A 22781-nucleotide genomic window follows, 5' to 3' on the forward strand; every position below is an offset into this window, starting at 1 on the left:
GTTCTTCAAAATGCTCATGAGCACTTATCATGATCAGTTCCCCATATAAGTGGTTTTGCTGATGAGAATACAGGAATACGAGCAAAATTGACATGGAACCAACATATAGATAACGTCTGCATGACTGCCTATCAAAAGTTATATTTTCTGAGAAAAAAAACTGGAACATGCATCGCGTAATGTAAAACTTATTGCATGCACCGCCTTCATTAGGATGATACTAGAATATTCAGCCGTTGTTTGGAGTCCCCATCAAGTGACGCTTAAGAGGAAGTTAGAAAGGATACAGAGTCTGGCGGCACGTTTTATTTGTTCGACATACCGAAGGAAGGAATCGGTCACGCTTATGTTACAGCGTTGCAACTTCTATCTTCTTGAGGTACGTAGGAAAAAATATAGGCTGAAGGTGCTTTATCAAATAATGCAGGATCAACTTTAGATTGATAAGCTCAAATATCTACATTCTCCAGGCAAAAGATACCTGCGAACTAACCACGACTACGTCATAAAGCCGGACTGTACCAACAGTGATACATATCGATACTCATTTTTCCTGGATGCGATAGAAATGTGGAACCAATTGCCAAACGCTATTGTTAGCCTAAAAGATGTCACCGACTTTGAAAATGCTGCTGAAGCATATTTATGGGAGTTTTCGATTTAGTTTTGAAGTGCCAAGTGATATGTGCGACTTGATATTCATTGTACGTATTTTGATAAATGTCAGAAGTGTGCTGAACAGCATTCAAGTGAACATCTTATTCACTGTGAATTGACAAGTGTTAAGCAACTTTACGTACATTGACATTGTCCATATTTGATTTATGTAATTGTATTGTCCTCGCTGTTATGACCCTCTATGAGGGTTGACAGTATTAATAAATAAATAAATAGACAACGAGGAATGTGGGTAAGAACACTTTATTTTCAGCACACATGTTTTTTTAATGAACGGCTGTTATACTGCTAAAATCTGCACATTTAATAAAAGTACACTGCTCTGCTTCATCATTCCATGCTAAGTGCAAGTATCCTGTACCAGGAAGTCAAACCAAGACGTGGGATGTTCAGTCTGTGAAAATAAAAACGAGTTTGAAACATTAACGTGCAAAAACTAAAGCACACTCAAGAAAATAAACACAGCACAGGAACATATTCAATGAATCAGAATTACCTTTGAGAGCAAACATATAGTTTCTATGGCACAGTGAAGAAACCTTATTCCTCCGGCTTTTTTTGTGCGCGAGAAAATATGAAAGTGCATGCATTCTCCCCATATTGTGTATCTGTCACCTTTTCACACACAACAAAGATGTTGTCTCAATGTGCCCAACTGTCTTTGCATATCCATTTCTCTGCTCTCATACTATGGTACCTACAGTTAAAGGCTGTAGCAATGCTTAGCTTGAATGAACGAACACAAGCTACATGCACTGTGCTGTTGAACATGGCATTGTAAGTTAAGATTCATGCACAGCACATTCATGTGCTATAAGCATTTGATTGTTATTGTAGGCGAGATAAATAAAAAGAAGGTATGTAATTAAGAATGTTCCCTAATAAGCTGTGCAGAAGTGCTCTCCCGTTTGGACAGAAGCCGAGCACAGCTGCAGTGAACAAGAAGCCAACTTGTACAGCATTTAAAATCTAGGTTCTAAATGTGCTACAGATTTTTCTGAATTCATGGTCGAAAATCTAAGTGTTAAAGGTGACAAACATTTAAACAGGTCTCTATTCGGACTGGTAATGCTATGTGTCACCTAGTTTGATAAAATATGCCATATCACTGGTCTCCCAAGCTAAGGCTGCTGTCCAGTTGCAAGTGCAAATTACTCAATTATGTCTAGGGCACGTTTGAGCAAAAGGCAGCCAAGATTACTGTGTCATTGAGGTCTATTTCCTGACATCTGATTTCTTCTCAGAAAGCTACCTCACTAAAAAAAAAACCTTCACAACAACATAACCCAAACCTTTCTTGAGAAAAGCCATCACACTGGTCTTTGAACACTAATTACACAGTGGCTCCTTGTGATGTAATGTTATGTACGTCAGCACCTTACAAAGTACAGGAAAATTTAATAATGGCAGCGTGACAGCTACACAAAAAAGTAAAGGGATAAAACATCACACAGGCTGCCATCAGTGTTCATATCTCTATTTCAATGTGGATGTTTTTTAGCAGTGAATACATGTTCTCATTAAACTGAGTCATAATATTACAAAAGCGAAGGGCAAGGGTCTTTACATTCTAAACTGACAAATGTGCTTTATTACGAATCACCGCAATACAGGAGGTGTTTTGCAGTGAACGGTCACGTAAGGTTTTGGCTAACTACGGCGGGCGTGTCCCGCAGCGAGGCCTCTTGTGTATTGCGGTAAAGCGTATTATTGTGACAAGAGCTAACCTGGCATGTGTGGCTTTAGCCAACAAAAGTTCTCAAGACATCATGCATCCTGCCGCGAAAATCTGCTTTGTTGAGAGTAGAACATTAGGTTCGTCGCTGACAGAAACCGTACATTCCAGATTCACGTAAATATTTCCCAATATCGGCATGCTTCACCGCAACACACAAATATGTTGCGGTGATAACGGTGGTCGAACAGGCTGGTGCTAATGTTTCGACAGGGGAGCGTGCCTTCATCAGGGCAACTGCTTTCCTTGGCAGTTTTCATATACGTGAGCCCCCCCCCCCCACCCCCACTCCCAACAGGGGAGATTTAGCTGGACCTTTGCCAAGAAACGTACCGACAAGCGTTTGGTAGTGGCTGGTAGAGATGCAGGAGTCTAAAAAGCGTTGCGAAATTCGGTTCCGTAAGGTTAGCTTCATCGCAATACAAATATGTTAAGCAGATAGACATACATGTTTTGCGGTTAATCATAGCAAGGGTACCTCGCCTTTGATGCAAAGCAGCTTCCCAAGAGGCACGCTAATCCAGTGGCTAGTTATGCAGTTCCCCGCATGCGAGTGAGTTCCCTGCGTTCGGCGGTTTCCCAGTGACATACAATATGACATTGACAATGACAAAGCAGTTGAACAGGAAACTACGAAATTACGTAGCTATTATGGAAGAAATCAACAGTTCAGAAAAAAATGGCCGTGTAAACATTAACTGGCTTACGAGGTCGACAAGCCAACGGTTCAAAGCATCACAGCCACGTCCGAAATAGCGCTGAAGGCCGGCCAGTACACTTAGGCGCCTCGGCGCGCGTAATTTAATAGGAGACGGCAGGTCCACAAGTACATCATTAAGGAACACATATTATATATGTCGGTGAAAGCGGTCACTCTTCAGTTCTGACATGCTTCACCGCGTAACGCTAGTATACTGCGGCGAAGCTGACTTCACGACGCCGATTTCTTCAACTCATCTAGCGAGGCAGGTCCGTTTATCACACTTGGCAACGTTTGACATTTTCTGCATTAATTTCGTTTGTTCTTTTTAATTTTATTATCACAGTGACCCTGTATCACGCAGTAGCAGAGCTAGTGCCGCGTCTTAGCTGCGTTAGGAAAGGTATAAGCGTGTATGCAGCAGGCACGGCGGCATTGGCTCTTGTTTGGAAACTTCAAGAGACGCTCTTCCGCGGAGCGATGCCATTTGTATTATTAAAAGAATGCAGGTGATGATTAAATGAGCCGCAGCAAAACTGTAAAAAAGCAGTAGTAATGCTGTTCTAAGATCCTCTCGCTAGAGCGAGATGGTCTTAGAAAAAAAGCGCGATGTAACGCGATCTGACGGAACAGCTCGTCATGCCAGTGCTTTCTTACGTCCTCGTTCTTACGCGCACCCTCCCCTGAATCAGACTACTGAAAGGTTCTGTGCACGCACTGACGATCCTGACGGAGGCAATACCACTCACATGAGCAGCTCCATATAAGATGCCACAGCCCATTCCACATGCCGGCTGCAATTTGATGCGGCCATGAGGCAAAATATGCGCACAAGGTACCTAATGGTAACGCATCAAACAGCTCACAGCCCCAATCCTTTATTACACGCATATAGCGTGGAAAGATGAATTACTCACGCTCTAAGTGGGCACGGAATACGGACCGCTTCGCGGCGCAGCCGGCTCCGTAGACAGACGCCATGGAAATGAGCGGATGTGACATCATGGGTTATAGCGGACGTGACGTCATGGGTGAACGTAGACATTTCGGGCACCTTTCGTCTGCTGTGCCCCGGGCACAGCAGACACGGCCTTTAAGAATGGCGGAATACGTAGCGGTCGGCGACAAGTTTACGTCGCCGGGTTTTAGTCCAACAAATTGTACGTTTTATTGCACACTTCAAAGCACACTTGTATTAATCGATTAATTTACTTGCCACGTTGGCCACTGAACAAAAAGAGGGTTTGTTTTGTAGTGATCGAGAGGTTGCTGTTTTGGGGGCGTGTTCTGCTGCTCTCTATTCCGCAACGCAAAGTTTTGTGAGGATGAAATTGCAGAGTGTCAGCGGACGTTTGGCACTGTCGTTTACGTATTGTCTCATTACAGCAAACGCTATCCGCAGCTTTCACGCAGATGCCTTCTGTAAAAGTCAGAGCGTGGCGTTGTCGCTCACTTTGTGCCGAAACTAGGGCGTGTTGCTTTCGCTTCCTAAAAGTTTGCGACCATCAACCGTGTATGGGCAGATGTAGTATTGATGTGCTGCTCGCCTATTGTCACGTTGTAGCAAATATTGCACGAAGCGCGCCTGCCAATGCCTTCTAAGGTGGCCTCTGTGCCACCGTATTTTTGGGTGAATGACCCATTGTATTTTTTTTCTTTTTAATTCTTTTCGGTATCCTTCCAGATGTAAAGAATTTAGTTGAGAGTTCCGTCAGGATAGATGCCATACTGAACGAGAGGCAGCAGATTGCAAACCTCGCTGACGAAACTAACAACTTGTTGAAGAAAAATGTCTACAAGAACTACATGCAGTTCATTGAGACTGCAAAGGAGATCTCCTGTATCCTTTTCATTACTTTTTCTCCCCTACGCGTGTTTCTTGTGACACATCTGCTAGCGTGTTAACAGCACCACATGATCTACGGACAGTTTTCCTTACAGATGCACCAAACATTTTGACAGTATCGGCTATAGTGAAGAACCAGTTCTGCTTGCATGCAGGGTGATGTTTGTCTCTTGCTGTGAACCACGATACACTTTAGGGCAAGAAAATAATGTTTTATATCACTCGTTGACTCATTGACTGTTCCTCTTAATGTTCATGATATTAATGATCTTGATTGATGCTCATGTTGCTAAGACGTAAAATTGCTTCGCAGTCTTTTCCTTCGTGCATGTTGAGAAAGTTCATCGAGCCCGCACCACTGAGCTCACACTGCTATCCTCTTTGACGAATAACTCCATGCGTCCAGACCTGGAGAGCGAAATGTACCAGCTCAGCCACATGCTTACTGAGCAGCAGAATGTCATGCAGTCTTTGCAAGAAATCTCCATCACAGACAGCAAAGGTGGTGTCGTAATTCTTTGAAAGCATGTCTGTTTATGTTTATGAACAATATTGCTGCTTGCCTGGCATGCGGCAGTACACTCGTTCACTCTGTCTTTTCTCTTTGGTGCATAAAACTTAAATGCATGGGCACTAAAGAGAAATAGTAAACAGTTTAGACATATTCTTTAAAAACTCCGCTTTCATGGTAGAATGTTCATTATTGGAAGAAAAAAATGCTAGGTCAAAGATCAGTTTCTTAAATTTCCTGCCGAAACGCCACCACTGGCACCTAAACAGGACATTGTGGATTTCAAGCTACATCTTGATATCTGGGCCGTTCTGGCTGAGAAAGTTTTTGAAACTTTTAGTGTATAACATATAAAAGCTTTACCATAAATAATTAGCTTCGCTTGAGCTAATGCCATCAAAGTCCATGACATGCAGGAACTTCAAGAAAGCAGTGCCACCTGTTTCTTGTTTTTTCATCTCTTCTGGCTAACCAAGCCACTTCTTATGATAAATGATTGGTCTTCTTTTTTTGGTATGGTTGAGGTGTAATTTACTAATACAGATCAAATTATTTTCTCTTTGATGTATTTTTAAGAGCAGCATGCTGAGCATACAAGGTTCATTCAGAAGTTCCAACGGTGATGCTCTCCACTACGTAATATATTTTATTTGCCCCTGTGTACGCATCCGGGCTCCTCTAGCAGCACCACTGCAAAGTTTGTGTGTGGCACACCTGTGAATACATATCCAGACAATACTCTCTGAATATATATATGATACAGGTTTGATTCTGCCCAGCACCGCAGAAATTGTAAATTATTTTTAATGCACTAGCATTCTTAGGGTACTTCACGCACTTTCTGGGGGCCATCTATATATCTATCTATGTTTGTATCTAACCGTTTTCCCGCCTACTTGGGTACTGGGTGGTTCGTGGTAGAATGGGTAGCGCATTGGGCTGCTGTGCTGAGGGAACAGGGTTCGAAACCAACCCTTGGACCAACTTGGGTCATCGAGTGTGTGGCAATGTGTACGGACGTGCTGCTCTTAAACGAACCTCTCACGCAGACAAGGGTCACTGTAGATGCGGGACTGAGTAGGTACTGCAGTTCGAAGAAACCCCTTGATGCCAACTTGGAGTACTGGGCTTGTGCCAGTAGGTGTGTGCTCCAAACAAAGTTACCAACTTGGATAACTACATATGTGCCACTGGGAATGTGCTGCTCTGCAGTGATGGAGAATATATCTTAAATTTATTTGATGCTAATCCAAATCGAACCCACGTCACAAGGGTTCCTTAAGGGCAAGAACCCGCCGCATTAGCAGGCTGCACCACAAATGCACCAGGTACGTGCCGCTCTTCAATGAACCTCTCGCCAACTTGGGTCTCCAAGTATGTGCCACTGAGTGTGCGGCAAGCAAACTCACAATTCTCAGCTTTCATAGGTACTGGTGCACCATGCTTCTCATATCGGAGTCCACACGCAGACTTCTCGGCAAAGCCACCAGGTAGTGCAGCGTGTCCAGAAAGAAGCGCGGGAAAATAGCCAGATTGCCGCATGACGCATTTCTCAGCGATTGCACGAATCAGTGTGTGCCGTGCATCTTGCAGGCCATGTGCAGGGTTTGCGGCAACGGCACTAGATGGCAACGAGTGTTCTTAGGGAATCGCAAAAGAGGAGTCCTGTTGCAGTGCATGCCTCGTACATAACTTGTTTCGACAATGGTAATACATTGTGTTGTTATATTGATTCAATGATAACGCATTACCATCGACAGTCATCGTGAGATGGGTTGTGCCTCAATTTTCTTTTGTCAATGAAGGGTGGCACATGCCCAGTGACTCCAATTGGCATCAGTGAGGTTTAATTAAAAAGTGACACGTACTCAGTGATCACACGCACACACACCCTGCAGTTGGATCGATTCTGAAAGAATGTTAGTCGCGTGAGTACTGGCCGTACAAACGAATAAACCCAGTGTGCATGTATAAGCGTTTCGTGATCCATTTTAACACTGTTCATTTCGTAGGGTCCACAAATAATGTGTCCACTTCTGAGAAGAAAGAGGAGGACCCACGACGTAGCCTCTCAACACTTCTGGAAAAGGTCGAAGGTTGCACTGTACGTAGCACTTGTAGCAGATAACATGTAATGCAACTAAAGAAAACCTTGGTGAGCTTGAAAATACCTGTTACAGCTCTTGCTCCCTTTTGTCGCTCTCTGTTCAGCGGCTGCTTGATGTGAAGGACAGGCACATTGTCCGTGCTGGTGAGATGATGGAGGTGAAAGCGGATGGCACCGAGTGCAAGATTTACGTGGTGCTGCTGTCGGACGGGCTGCTGCTTGCTGACTGGCTGCCTCATAGGTAAAGGTCGTGTACACATTTTTTTTGTCGTGGTGTCATTGTGCGCCTCTGTTTTGATTGAGAAATAACTAAGTCCATTCCTAAGGGAGTATTGACATGTATTTTTGCAGTTGGAGGAACTCTATCACACGCTTCTTGCACTTAGAAGGACAAGACTTAGCAAAGTATGAAGGTTGGGAAACACTCGCAAGATATCGTATTTGGACGTAAATGACACGACCACAAATATAATGTGAGGAAAGACTTTCGTTGCCCCCGAAGAAAACAAAGAAAAAATAATGAGATTATACGTGTCATAAACTCGGATATAACGCCTCATGAGGCTAGAAAGTTCTAAAAGAAGCTCACATTTGTGCAATTACGATACTTTAATTTCATACTAAAGTTGGTTTGGTATACCAGGCCTAGCATAATTGACAGTAATGTTAATTAAATTTTCCAGTTTTTCATGACAGAACCATAATATGATTATGAGGCCCGCTGTATTGGGGTACTTCGGATTAGTTTTTCACCACCTATGGTTCTTTAACGTGCACCTAAACATTATACTAATCCACAAAAAGAAAGACGTTTAAGAATTGAAAAATTATATGCCCATTAGCTTACTTCCAGTATTCTATAAAATATTCACGAAGATAATTTCCAATAGAGTAAGGGTAACACTTCAGTCAACCAAAGGAACAGGCTGGCTTCAGGGAGGAATACTGTACAATGGATCGCATCCATGTAGTCACTCAGGTAATCGAGAAATCTTCAGAGTATAATCAACCTCTCTAATGGCTTTCATAGATTACGAAAAGGCATTTGATTCAGTAGAAATCTCAGCAGTCGTAGAGGCACTAAATAATCAAGGAGTAAATGAAGCTTATGTAAATATTTTGGAAAATATCTACAAAGATTCCACAGCTACCCTAATTCTCCACATGGAAATTAGGAAGACACCTATAAAGAAAGGGGTCAGACAAGAAGACACAATCTCTCCAATGTTATTCACTGCGTGCTTGGAGACGTATTCAAGCTATTAAATTGGGACGGCTTAGGGGTAAGGATCAGTGGCGAATATCTCAGCAACCTTTGGTTTGCAGATGGCATTGTCCTATTCAGCAACGCTGCGAACAAGTTACAACAAACGATTGAGAACTTTAAAAGAGAGATAGTACGAGTGGGGTTGAAGATTAACATGCAGAAAACAAAGATAATGATCAATAGCCTGCTAAGGGAACAAGAGTTCGGGATTGCCAGTCAGCCTCTAGAGTATGCGAAGGAATTTGTTTACCTAGGACAATTACTCACAGGGGACCCTGATCATGAGAAGGAAATTTACAGAAGAATAAAATTCGGTTGAAGCGCATACGGCAGACATACTCAGATCCTTACTGGAAGCTTACCACTATCACTAAAAAGAAAGGTGTACAACCAGTGCATTCTACCGGTGCTAACATATGGGGCAGAAACTTGGGAACTGACAAAGATGCTCGAAAACGAGTCAAGGACCACACAAAGAGCAATGGAACAAAGAATGATAGGCGTAACATTAAGAGACAGGAAGAGAGTAGTGTGGATCAGAGAGCAAACGGGCATAGCCGATATTCTAATCGACATTAAGAGAAAGAAATGGAGCTGGGCAGGTCATGTAATGCATAGGTTAGATAGCCGGTGGACCGTTAGGGTTACAAAATGGGTGCCAAGAGAAGGGAAATGCAGTCGATGATGGCAGAAGAGTAGGTGCGGTGATAAAATTAAGAAATTTGCAGGCGCAAGTTGGAATAAGTTGGCAAAGCACAGAGGTAGTTGAAGATTGCAGGGAGAGGCCTTCGTTCTGCAGTGGACTTAAAATAGATTGTTATTGTTGTTGTTTATGGTGGTGATGGTGATGATGATGAAATGTAGTAAGTACACGAGCATTATTGTATTTCACCCCCATCGAAATGTGTCCGCCGCGGCCAATGTTAAACCTGCAACCTAGAGCTTAGCAGTACAGCCACTGGGCTACCGTGGCAGATGTCATTGGCAGTGTCACGATGTCATGACATAGAGGAAAATTTGCTGACATTCTATATTGGTAAAGCTAATTATGGTGATGTTGCTCATAAAAATAAAAGCAAGAGTGCCACTCGTGTTTCTTGCTGTGCTCTCGTGTGACAGCCTCAGTGAACGCAGGAAGACAGCGAGCCCACTGTATAATGATGTCATGATGCATCCTTTTCCCGGGCACCGAAACCAAAACAGGCTTGCAGAAACAAGTGTTATAGTAAATTACTTAGGGTTTGAATTGTAATTTAGGACAGACAAAGAATATGAAGTAAAAAATGTTATGCAAGTCTCTCCTTAATCTAGAATTATAGGCATGATGTTAAGAAACAGTAAGACAACAGTATGGATTAGGGAGCAAACCAGTGTAGCCAATAATATGGCTGAAATAAAGAGGGAAAAAATAGAGTTGCACAGACATATTAATATAATGCTTAGCGCAAATAACCCGTGGTCCATAAGAGCAACAGAATCAGTTCCAAAGGAAAGTAAGTGCAATCAAGTGATGGCAGAGGGTTAGGTGGTGTGATGAGATTAGTTAATTTGTGGGCATATGACAGAGCCCACACACTAGATGTACATCACTTGCTCTGGCCGTGTGGTCGGACCCACGCAAACAAGGATCAAGAGTCCGCCAGGCTACAAGAAGCATTACGCAGTACGGACCTGGCGGAGCAGCTCTGGGCCGTCCAGCGAGCCCACGATGCGGCCAGGGAGTTACAACTCCCAGTCCCAACGTGGGAGTAGCCCGCTCTATGGGACCTTGCGTCCCGTAGCTCGCAGGACCTTTCATTAAAGTTATTCAGTCCAAAAATATGACAGAGCCAGATTACAGATGACAGGGGCAATCGGAGATCATTGGGAGATGCCATCATCCTGCAGTGGACCTAAAATAGAATGATGATGATGCAGGCATGGCTGTCCTCTGTTTATGATTAGCTGAGCCATAAAGGCTCCCTTCTGATGTTTGTCATTGGAAGCACAAGACACCAGTCCTTAGTTTAAAGCGCAGGCTTGCAGACGGGGGAGACAAGGGGCAGTGGTCCCTCTAGGCCTGCTTAAGTTGGCACAGATTTGTCTCACGGTGCCTGGTGCCCCTGTAGAACAGACAAAATTGGCAACAATGAAAATGTTGCTATGTGCATTGGCCAAATTGGAGGTGCTGCATACTACTTTCACATTCCTTCATTTCTTGAGAGAAATTCTTGCATGTCTTCATTTGAAACACTTGGCAACTTTGCGACTAGCTAGTATGCAGCCAGAGTGAGCTGGTGAAGGTGCCGGGGGAGCATGGTGCACTGTAGGGAGTTTAGGCACCCCCTGTTGGTCACCTGTTCAAGCGCCTATGACCTACAGTGTGCAGGTCAAATTGCCCGCTCAGTAAAGAAAAGAAGGAAAAAAACAGTGAGTGAAAAGGTAGGAAATAGAGAAGGCATGACTAACGGGGGTAGTGACTGGCAATTGAGGCATTACTGCTTGATCCATGAAATACGTGTAAAAGAAGGAAAGACGTGAAAGAAAAGGTCGAAGAAAGAACACCAAAGGAAAACATATTATACATATTTTGGTTCCTTGCTTTTTCCCTTTCCTTTCTTTCTTTTTTTTTTATTCCCTAGCTCATCCAATAAAGCCTTTGTTGTTTAGTTGCTTTACACTCTCTGTGATTGTTTTGCCTGGGGAATCCATCATAGCATATAAGAGACAAGCACAAAGTGCAGAAGATGGGACAGCATGGATGTCACTCTTGCTGCTGAGTTTATTACATTCGCTGGAACACTTCTGCAAAATACCTCTGTATGTCTGTTTGAAAATGAAGTGTTTTTTTCAATATTTTTTTTTCTTTCTTTCAGTGATTGTTGAAAATCGGTTGTGAGTGCAAGATCTGTACTGACCCGTCTGCAATTTGTGTTCATCTGCCTCTCCAAAGTTTCAACCAGCCTGCCCATGCAGCAACAGATTATTTTGTATTACTCTGCCTACAGCCATAATTCAGTCATGAACATTGTCTCTCTCTTTCAATGCTAACCTTTTTTCACTCGTAGCCATTCAAAATGTCAAACATGTAACCCTGCTGTCCTTTTGCTCATTTTTCTCCCAGGAGAGGCACAGTCCAGTACCGGTTCCAAATGCTTTACGAGCTGGACAATCTTGCAGTAGTCAATGTGAAAGAGGACCAGAGTAAGTTTCTCCTTTTTAGGTTGCATGTCCACATTTGAGCAATTAGATTTAACGGATTGCAGCATGTGACTTTATGGTTGTATCATACTTTTTTTTCTGTATCTTTCCTATCCCTTTTCTTTTGAGGCTTGCAAATGTTGTATGCAGATGTACACATTGTACTAAACAATAAGTGGACATGACAAAGATTGAATTGGAGTTATTATGATCCTCTGAAGTGCCGAATGTGCCTTGCCAGTATGTATACTCATTGCCTAGACTCTAGAGTGTGGTGTAAACACTGGTATAAAAGCTGCATCTCAAAGGAAACACTTGTTCCTGTTTATTCTTGAAGTGATTATATTTATGCTGATGAAACTTGTGCCCAAACTGTGACCACCAAGTGCGGTGATTTACTTTTCAGAAACAAAGAACTGCTTCAGGATATTGACATTTCCACATGCACGGCAATTTCAATGCGAAACTGCTGCTGAAAAGGTAAATAATGTCAGAGCTTGTGTCCTGGTCCTTACATTTATCATAAAACTGTTTAATGCTCAAGCTGAAGCTCATCGTTTAATCAAAATGTCTGAATGAAATTTGCGAGCTCTTTATGTGCATGTGTGTTTTGTGTCTACAGAGAGTCTGGATGGAAGCAATAGAGCAGACGAAACAGGCCAAGATGGCAGCTGTTTCCCTCAAGCGGGAATCGGCTTTGCTTGACCCAAAGGGCAGCCTGCTGAGCATTGACAACAACCGTAAGTTTTACTCCAATAGCTGTCATGGGGACATAGTTGGCCTGTGCTTGTGGCCAGCATTACGATCCTCTGCTTTGATCTCAGAAAGGCCACCTATCACAGAATTATTATCTGTATTAGCAAGACTGCGCGCTATCTCACTTCCACTGCACAATGCAGTGAAAGCTAGGGATCATTTCGACCAGCCAGAAAGAAAAAAAGAACGAACTAGAAGAAGAGCTTCTCCATTGTTAATCTCTGATTGCCCTCCATGCAACACCGACTGAATGGAAGCTGCACATATGCATTACTATTGCACGATGGCCCAGCCCTCTTTGGAACACGTGGCCGGGTCTCTTTACTGATTGGCTGACAGATGTCCTGCGTAAAGTTGATGAGACAAAGTGTAAGCTAAAAGGAACATTCTGGAGAGGATATGCTTTGCCAGCACTGCAAGCTTCCCGCATTTTGCCTGAAGGAATGTTTTGACAAAAAGTGTTGAGGATTTCGAACAACAACGATTGGCTATTAAAAAAATTGTGTAGGAAGCATGCCACTGTCTGGTCAGTTTGTAATCGTTGTTCAGCATATATGCTGAGCATGTGGCTACCTCCACACAAACTCAGGCTGATGTGAAAGTCTGTATCTGACCTATTACAAAAGCCTGCTTGAGCCACCCATTTTGCCTATTTCTTGGGCTATGGCAAGGCCCAGACCAAAGGCACAGACCAAAGCGCATTAATGTCAGAGATGGGCCAGCTACATGCAATGCATAGCTTCAACCTGATAGGAGTGTGGAGATTGCTTTCAACCATCTGCAATTGTTATGTGAAACATGTAGCTGTTTCATGTAACACCTACATGTTGCGTGAAACAACATATACGTAGATGTTAATGTCGTATAGACATTGCATAGCAATGACATGTGATACTATGCAGGAGAGTATGTGGCCCAACCTTTATGATATATTTATTTGGACGAACTGTTATTTGTGATGTCAATATGTGTTCAACAGCATATGTAGGCAAAAGATAAACAAGGAGGAGGATACGTGATCATCAAAGTGATACTACAGGCCTGGCAGGGATACTGCAGCTTTTCCCACATTTTTTTCTGTGTGTAGTTATGTTCTTAGTGTCGTGTGGTGCTAGACTGTGCAGCACTGCTTGTTCTGTGAGGTACAGAACTTGTCTTGATTTGTGCAGCTTTTGATGAAGAGGAGGCTGAGGAACTGTACGAGTGCGAGAGTGGATCTGTCCTGCCCGAATGGCTGTCCGAACTTCCTGAGGACCTTGACGTGTGCGTGGCCGAGAGAGATTTCGAGGGGGCCGTCAACCTGGTGTTGAAGACTGAGGAGCACTTTGCCCTGTACCCGAATGCCAAGCCGCTGGAAGAGATGAAGTGAGCTGGCACCTCATTCCGCACTCGAAATGGGAGCTTTATTATTAAAATGCAGTGAGACCTGCTCTATCCTAAATGGAAGATCTTGCATCCGGCAACTGAGCTTGCCCTTTCCCATGTCTAAATCCACTAAGTGACATCCTTTGTTTCAGGTGGTTTTATGCATCCGTGCCAATTTTACCTAATGCACTGATTAGATTCCTTTTATATTCAGTTAAATCAGTTTTTTTTTTTTTTTTTTTAGGAAACTGGTGCAAAAGCTAAATAAAAAACACCGATTGTGAGACAGTTTTGAAAATGGCTGATGCAGGTGGCTTGTATGCTAAGAAAAAATAGTTGGCAGCATTACACATGCACAAGATAAAAAAAAAATTTTTTCCCTTGCTGTGTACGGTTTGCACGCACAGGTGGTGCATGTGGTCAAAGCCCAAGCCGGTTGCCACTTCTCAATTAAACAATGTCTAGTACATGATATCAGTAATGTGGTTTGAAAAAGGTGCATGGGCATTGTGAGTTGCTGTTTATGCATTCTTCTTTTTCTCTCATTTGAAATAGATTACTGAGAGCCTTCTTTTCTCACTTCTAGCACAATTTGACAGAATTTTTGTGTGTTGTGGCTTGCTTTCCAGGAAAGCCGTTTATGCAAGTCACGCTGACCTTGACCACTCTTTCAAACCTTGAATAAAATAGTTTAGCAAAATAGCACAGCATTTAGAAATGTTGAAATCAGTGCCATTGCTTATATTCCAGGCCACGCATTGACTACCGTGTCAAACACTTGGTTGACGTGTTGACCAACGAGCTGCACGTCTCGCCGGGCCGTTCTCTTCAGGGTGGACCACGGGCAGCACGCCGTGCTGTCAGCTTGCTCATAAAGCTAGGGAAATCGTCACAGGTCAGGCACAGTAGTATCGTTTTAACCATTCGTTACACATGCCTGCCGCATAGCTTAGTAGTTATGACGTTGCGCTACTAAGCTCGCGGTCATGGGATCGATCCCAGCCAAGGTGGCCACATTTCTATGTAGGAGAAATGTACTTACATTTACGTGCATGTTAAAAAACTCCAGGTGGTAGAAATGAATCTGGAGCCCCCCCCCCCTCCCCCCCCACTGCAGCATCCTGCATTATTGTATTGTGGTACTGGTACTTAAAACCCCAGAATTTATTTTAAAAATTTAATTCATTACAAACTCTTGAATACAATCTCATGATCATTGGTAGCTGGCAGAAGCAGTACGTTTTTATTTATGCACCACTGAGTTATGTTTAACTTCTGTTGGCTTCGCGAATAACTGACTTGCAGTAGAAGTTGTGAAGCAGAAATTTATTAAGCTCACTTGGACATGTGCCTGTAGCTTGGAAAGCTCATTTTTTTTCGTTTGACTTCAGCTTTAGTAGCCATTCATTTCAGTAACCTCTTTTTCATTGAATATTTCATGTGAAATAATGATATCATTTTTTTCTCCAGAATGAAAGTTTCTTTTTTATTTTCAAGCTTCAAGATTCAATGTCATAGCTCAAGTTTCCTTTGTATGCTAATTTTTGCTTTCAAATAAGAGGCAGATATATATTGTGTTTCCTTATCACTTCTTTAGTGGAGTGCAGTTTAACACAGGTAAATAACAAAGCTGCAACTATTAGTTCAAATCATGAAAGGTAACCTAAGCCGGGTTAATATAATGATCCTCTTCCTATGCTACTCCTTTTCGCTCATTGTCAGCATGACATTACATTATCATTACCTCCTACATTATCACCATGATCGGCCAGTCGTGAATGGTGGATGGTAATAAAGAAGTGAAGTAGAGCAAAAGAAATCCTTACATTATGCTCGCCATACTTCTTGCCTGCTTTTGTGGTGAAGTGAAGAGCTCTTACGAGTCACCGTACTGGCTGGTAGCCTTACTCGCTAAAATCTGAGCTTTTGTTCGTTACCTTTGTGACCCTGCAATTTGACCACACCTGTGGTTTGTTTGCTCTTTTGCACTTTTGCTCCCAAAGGCTTGTGACCTGTTCCTGAAACACCGCAGTGCCATCTTGAAATACTCGATGCGACAACAGAAGATGGAAGGCGCCACTTCACCATACATCAAGAAGCTGTGCGAGCTCTTCTTCAGCATCATGGTCGAGACAGGACGAGAGTTCAGTCAGGCATTCAGCAGCAACAACAGCTGCGCTTCTTGTGAGTCCCAGACATGCACTGTACAAGGGGAGACCCAAAAGTAATGAGAATATTTTTTTTACAGAGGCGGAAGGGTAGTTAATTAGACACGTGTGGCTACGCACACATACTTCACTATTGTCCCCATCAGTTGACCAAGTAGCGACCATGTGTAAAGATTTGTCTGCTCACTGCGTTTCTTTCTTTAGAGCCTCAGTCATGATCTGCGTTGGTTTTACGATGGCAGACATCAAAGAATGAGACCTTGTTCTTTTTAAATTTGTACCACAAGGTCAGACAGTCAGCCAGCATCTTTATATTGAAGTGCTTAGGCGGTTGCGTGATGCAGTTCAAAGAAAACCACGAAATCTGTGGAACTCGGGCAAATGGCTTTTGCATCGCAATGCTCTTGCCCACTCAGAACTGAGTGCGCAGCACTTCTTAACAAAAATGGAATGATAACACTATGTTAACTCACTTTCTACTCCCCTTATACCACTCCTTGCGACTCCTTATCTCCAGAACTCCAGACGGCATGGGTTCCTTGACAAATGTGAATTAATGCTATTTTAAGGCATGGCACTTACAATTCAATGGATCACTGCATAGATTACAACTACTACATACTACATCTTCTTAATTCACCTCAATTTTTGCTTCACATCAATGTCTTTCATGGTGAGTTACCCCCACTTTTCCATATCGCGTATGTTTCTAGCCTAGCCTTGAGATAGTGCAGTCTGAAAATGTGCAACAGTCCCAAAGGTAAATCTGGTACCAGTACTCCCGGTGGTACTTCAGTGCCATACCATCATGCGGTACCACTGGTGGTGCCATTGGTACCAATAGTATCGGCAGCAATGGTGCCATTGTGTGTTACCAGTGGTAATAGTGGTACTGGTGGTATCAGTGGTACATGGATAAGTGGAGCATTCTTAGATTCTTCTTTCATGACAGCTAGTGTTTTTGACAGTCGCTACAGACCTCAGAATAAAGTCTATGTTTCATACACGCCATTCTCACCCCCAACTTGCTCACGAAGACATCGTCTTTCATCGAAAGATAGATTCGGCTTCCAGTAATTTGGAAAATTTGTCCTGTAGACTATTGTGGCCATCTGTGCCTACTGTGACCACTTTTGTTTTAAGTATGTCCATGGCTTTATTCTTTGTGTTTTGATTTCTTTCATACAAGTGGTAGCAAAAGATGGCCTTGTTTTGTGATCAAGGATCCTTTATTCTCATGAAATATTGCAAAATATGTAATTCCAGTTGTTTGGTGTGAAGAGCGTTATACTTTACTCATTGTTTAATAAGCATTTTTCTTTTTTTTTTTTTTTTTTTGCCGGCAGCTTTTGTTGTGTGGGCCAAGGACCAACTTCAAAACTTCGTCAAGCTCTTCTCAAACCATGTGTTCACCACGCAAGTCTCCCTGTCAGTGGCGACGGAATGCATCCTGGCTGTCCGTACCCAATGCGAACGGGTGTGTTAGAAAACTATACATTACTTTGTGGCTTTTATCACTTCTACCAGTCGCAGTGGCTATCTGCCATAGTAGGTGAGGCAGTGCTCAAGTCCAGTGTGCATTGTTCTGCTTGGAGCAATTTCTTAATTTTTTTTTTTGCTTGTTATAAAGGACAGCTGGCAGTGACAAAGCCATCAAAAAAGCAAGCTGTGCAAAGCTCTGTCTGCCGCATCTTGACAAATTTGACTTCGACGCCCGACTTATGTTCTCTGGAAGCATTGTAAATCATTGTCCAGATAGCATTGCTGATTGAAAACACGTACCGTATGCTGAACGGAAAGAACATACAGTCGGCTTCCGTCGTTAATTCGGCCCTGACAGGACAGACGAAATTGTTCGAGTTTTCCGGCGGGTCGAATTAAACAAGATTCAAAAGAAATGCCAGGATGCGCCGCTGATTCATTTGGCACTACTTGCCCGATTCTAACAGGCCTCCACATTAAAGCTCCTAAACAAAGTAGAATATAACGCGTGGCCTATCCTTTAGCAAGAAAAATGGGCACTGGTCTATTACCTTCCTGTTGCACAGCGGCGGCCGGTTTTCTAAAGTCTGTTTCAGCGCAATACAACATTGTTATGCGGCAAAGCATGCAAACGCAGTTTCCAGTCCAATTTTCCGGGGGGAAACACAGCTCACATTAGAATCGGATAAATACCATAATCGGATATTGGTTAGCTACCGTTATTACTTGGAATGCTTCCTAGGGCATGTCAAAAATATGCCTTTTTTGACGGCAGATGACGTGTGTTCAACACATTCACCGTCCCATAAGCCTTGCTGGCCCACACTTCTAGTAAAGAGATCGCTGTTGGGGTCACCATAAGGGTCAGTCACGTGCATTCTGACTGGTCAAGGCCAATTCTAGGATTTAAAAAATAAAAAGCGAAGGTTTATGACCATAGAAATGCATGGGTACCGATCGCATTAACTGGAGTCGAATTAACGGAAGCCTACTGTATATGTGGACCCGCGCATTCCAGTTTTGATCGTGCCAGTACGCACTAGCCTTGCTGTTATTATACCACTCAATCAAGGCTTTTGCCCAAGTGTACGAGTCCATTGTTGACAGCGCTATTGCTCCAGGCTATTTGGTTTGACAGTGTAGCAGAGCTGTCCAAGTGGTATCACTGAAGGTAGTTTTGGCTGGCATTCTCATTGTGTAGTTCAGAGCAACATCTCTCTCAGGTTCTTGCATGGCATATGCGTCACCAAGTAGACATGTGGGTGATGGCCAAGTGTGGAAAGTAAACCTTCTCTCGTGTGTGTGCAGGCAGTTTTTACAGGCCGATCGAATTGTATAAAACAATGAATTCACTTCATTAGTATACGTCAGCGATTTCAAATGTGAGTAGGCATTGTACCATCTGAGTAATTTTCTGTTACCTTTCACCAGCTGTGGGAGATAGGCCTGGACTTGTCGTTCTTCCTGGAGAAGCTTCTCAAGAATGATGTCGAGCGAATTATAACGGATTCAAGGGACAAGGCACTAGAAGCCATCAAACTGAGAGCTGCAGAGGATCGGTGGCGGCCACAGAACCTTTACAACAAGTGAGCCCTTCTTTATGCCTAGAAGAAAATGGGTTAACTGCATCGATTTAAAGTACTTGACAGAATACACTATATCGGCCTGTACGTGCAACACACTTACACAGCTACAAATATAGCTTCTACTGGATTATGTATCTTACAAGCCCTCTGTGAAGTGAGCCAGTATCACAACTCGGCAAGCGTCTTGCATGATGTACCTTGTGGATTTTCGGGGTGGTGGTGTGGGTGATGGTGTGCTTCATCAACCTCACTCCTATTGTAAAATATTTATTCTCACCTACCTGCCTTTTGCTCTCGATGGCTAACTGATTTGTCGTGATACAAAACCATGCTGCTTATCATTGTTAGATTAGCATAGTAGCCGTAGTTATCATAGTACCATTAGTAGCTTACCCGCTAAGGACTGCTATACAACTGCCAACATCCTTTCGGTACTGATGGGGTAGTGGAACTATGAGCTTCTCTGCTGGTATCATGCACATGGCTAGAACACATCCTCCATCCTTCAAGAAGAAAGAAAGAAAACAAAAAGAAACAAAAACAATTCCTCAGTGTATAAATGCTGCTTGTGTGACACTCGAGTGACATTACAAAATGGCACTCGGAGTGAGAGAACTGCAATAGGTAAAGCGACGAGTGTTCTGTTGGAGCTAATGAGATTTTCTTGTGCTGTTGCATGTTTGTCTTCGCAGGGCAGGGTTGCAGAAGCTGCTTGACGACATGAACAACCTTGGAATCTCAAATATTTCTGCATATGTATACGGTAGGTCTCATTGGCTAGGCATTATTCCTAGTTCACATATCGTCGCCCGATCTTTCACATTTATTTCTGTAAAAGTACCTTACAGGTACTCTTTATCGGGCATCGGGTAAGGATGATTCTCTTGAGCAAAAGTAATTTTCTGTAATTGGGTCTTTGAAGTTGTATTTTAAGCAAAAAGAATTTACTCATTTATTGCTCTCTCTATATATATATTAAAATTGTTTTCTTTCAGAACAATTAGTGGCATTTGAGTATATGAAACAAAAATACTTCTTGAGATATTGTTCGTTGAAGCACTTCAGAGGTTTAGCACAGTGTAGAACAGGAATACTCTGTTAGCATTTACAGATGTCAACACGGTGGTACCAACACAATAATTAGGAAGGTATCTTTGCTTCTTTTGTTGTTCAAAGGGGAAAACGTTTCTAACCCAATATGGCTGCGAACAGTGTCACTAAATGTCACTGTCGGCCCACTGGTTCCAAATAAGCCTTCCAGTATATGTCTACACTACATAATTACGTTCATCATATCATCAGCCTGTTTTATATCCACTGCAGGACGAAGGCCTCTCCCTGCGATCTCCAATTACCCCTGTCCTGCGCCAACTGATTCCAACTAGCGCCTGCGAATTTCCTAAAATTTCCTAATTATGTTCATGCTGCGTGCTAAAACACACCATTGGATATACCTCTGAAAATCGTCACTGGCTATTTTTACGAGAGGCAGTGTATCGTATCGGCATGACGGCTATTACAATCCCACATCCTGCTTGCCAACATGCATTGGGAATGAAAAGTGCATCTGACATCCTTTGCAGATGAGTGCTGGGTGTCCCTGTCATCCAACACGGTATCCTTCAGCAAGACCTTCTTGAATCTTCTCGACGATCTGCTCAAGTTGCACACGCCGGTCACGCGAGTTCTCATTCTGGAATCTCTGGCAACAACTTTTCGAGCACATCTGCGTCACGTGGACGCCTCTCTTGCAAACAAGAGCTTCAAGTCGGACGTGAGAATGTCTTTGGTTTCAGCATGCTAATGACCTTGCAAGGCCCCACCCAGGCCAATGTGAAACAATTCTTCATACTTAAAGGTCCCCAAACCACCTCTAATTCCAAAAAAACCAGTTTCGTGCTCCCCCATAGGATTTTTAGTCCCTTTTTTTTTTTACTCCAATTTGCGCCTCCTCTTTTTTTTTTTTCTTATCGTTATTCTTAGTTTTGCATTCTTTAGTGTTCCTGAGCGTTTTAATTCTGCCGCCTTCACTTATTTGTTATTGCAAGAGGATGTTCACTAATTTTTTATTGAATATGTTGTTTACCTATGCACTGTAGTCTTTTTTTTTTTTATTGTTCTGTCAGTGTTCTGTTGCTGCCGGTGTTTATGTACGGGGGTGCGCCCCTCTGTCAAGCTAGTCATAGGCTTTTTGGGTGCACCCCTAACATCCCTGATGTTGAAATAAAGGTATTTGTATTATAACAGTATTGTGCATGTGCCAGGGTAAGAGATGTCGGTTGGTTTATAAATTGACAGGCGTAGGTACGTTGTCCACCTCTTTCTGCGACTCGGTACAGGCATTGTCTATTTCTTTGCCACCACTATGATGCGACAATATGAGGGATGCCAATTCCTATACATCTGCTTTTTCCATGCCAGTCATGCACCCAATTTGCCTGTGCCATGCACAATCAGCTTGTTTAGCATAGCGCATTTTGCACTGGGTGTATGGCAGCAGTAGCATTGTGTAGCTGAAAAGGGTGAAATCGTGACAAGTGGGTGTTGGCGTAAAGAAGAAAAGACTGACGCAGCAATAAGGAGCGAGTGCCAATTAAGAGGGAAGCAAAGGCGAGTTAGAAACTGCTCACTCAGCTCAGAGTGGTTTAGGGGCCCTCTAGCATCATGAAAGGAATTCACGATCAGAGGAAACAAATGCAGACGTATGATATCTTTCTTTTTTTTCCCAAATTGTAAACTTGGAACGTCTATTTTTCTGAGGTTATGCAATTTCCGCCATATTTGAGCATCTAAATCGAATTTCCACGGCCACAAGTCACTAATGAAAACATTGCCCTGGTTCTTTTTCGTAGCGCGTCTGTTGTGCCCTTACCTCACCACGCAAATGCATGGTATATTAGAGAATAAGACGGCTAGTATTTGGCCATGTTCAACCTCATAAGCACCAGTGCTTTACTGTGACGTGCAGCGGCTGCCTAGGTTTCCTGACGGAACATGCTTCCTTCCTCCACAACAGGTTCCACTAATCCAAAAGAATGCAGGTTTCCTGCTCGAGACGTTGCTGGAAGTCGCCGAGAAGAGGTGCGACACCAAGCTGCCGCACCTCTCCTCCTTCTGGAACGAACTTCGTCAGGAGTTTGCTTCGTGCATGCCGCCCAAAAGCAGCAACAAGGGCGTCACAAAATATCCAGCCGTCGCGTTCATTTGATGCCACAGACTACCTTCTGCTACTTGCAAAAGGCCGAGGGGATGAATTGTAGTCAGACCAAGAGTGGATTTCCGTTATTTATTTGCTTGGGAAAATAAAAAGTTATTTATGAAGTGCGTTGACTTCGCTGCCAGCAGGGAATGGTTGGTTTGTCATTTTGATATTTTCGAGCGCTAGCAAAGGGCGACGATC

The 22781-nt window shown here is 43.1% G+C and overlaps 1 protein-coding gene and 1 long non-coding RNA gene across 2 annotated transcripts; one reads left to right on the top strand and one right to left on the bottom strand.

The window, feature by feature from the left end:
• Positions 1 to 905: 905 nt before the first annotated feature.
• LOC142575665 (uncharacterized) lies at positions 906 to 4090 on the bottom strand. Its single transcript, XR_012826693.1, has 2 exons — positions 4031 to 4090; positions 906 to 1072 (listed from the first exon to the last, which is right to left on the bottom strand). It is a non-coding gene; the product is annotated as an uncharacterized LOC142575665 (long non-coding RNA).
• A 65-nt stretch (positions 4091 to 4155) lies between these two features.
• Positions 4156 to 22702, top strand: Exo84 (exocyst complex component Exo84). The gene is made up of 16 exons (XM_075685188.1): positions 4156 to 4273; positions 4798 to 4953; positions 5366 to 5461; positions 7483 to 7574; positions 7682 to 7818; positions 11948 to 12027; positions 12431 to 12504; positions 12647 to 12764; positions 13950 to 14145; positions 14896 to 15040; positions 16149 to 16329; positions 17660 to 17790; positions 19227 to 19381; positions 20074 to 20144; positions 20965 to 21155; positions 22398 to 22702. Exons 1-16 carry the CDS (start codon positions 4213 to 4215, stop codon positions 22587 to 22589), a joined length of 2076 nt encoding a protein of 691 aa, XP_075541303.1. The 5' UTR covers positions 4156 to 4212; the 3' UTR covers positions 22590 to 22702.
• Positions 22703 to 22781: the final 79 nt, after the last annotated feature.

The sequence above is a fragment of the Dermacentor variabilis genome, chromosome 3 (genome assembly GCF_050947875.1).
Source record: "Dermacentor variabilis isolate Ectoservices chromosome 3, ASM5094787v1, whole genome shotgun sequence".
NCBI lineage: Eukaryota > Metazoa > Arthropoda > Arachnida > Ixodida > Ixodidae > Dermacentor > Dermacentor variabilis.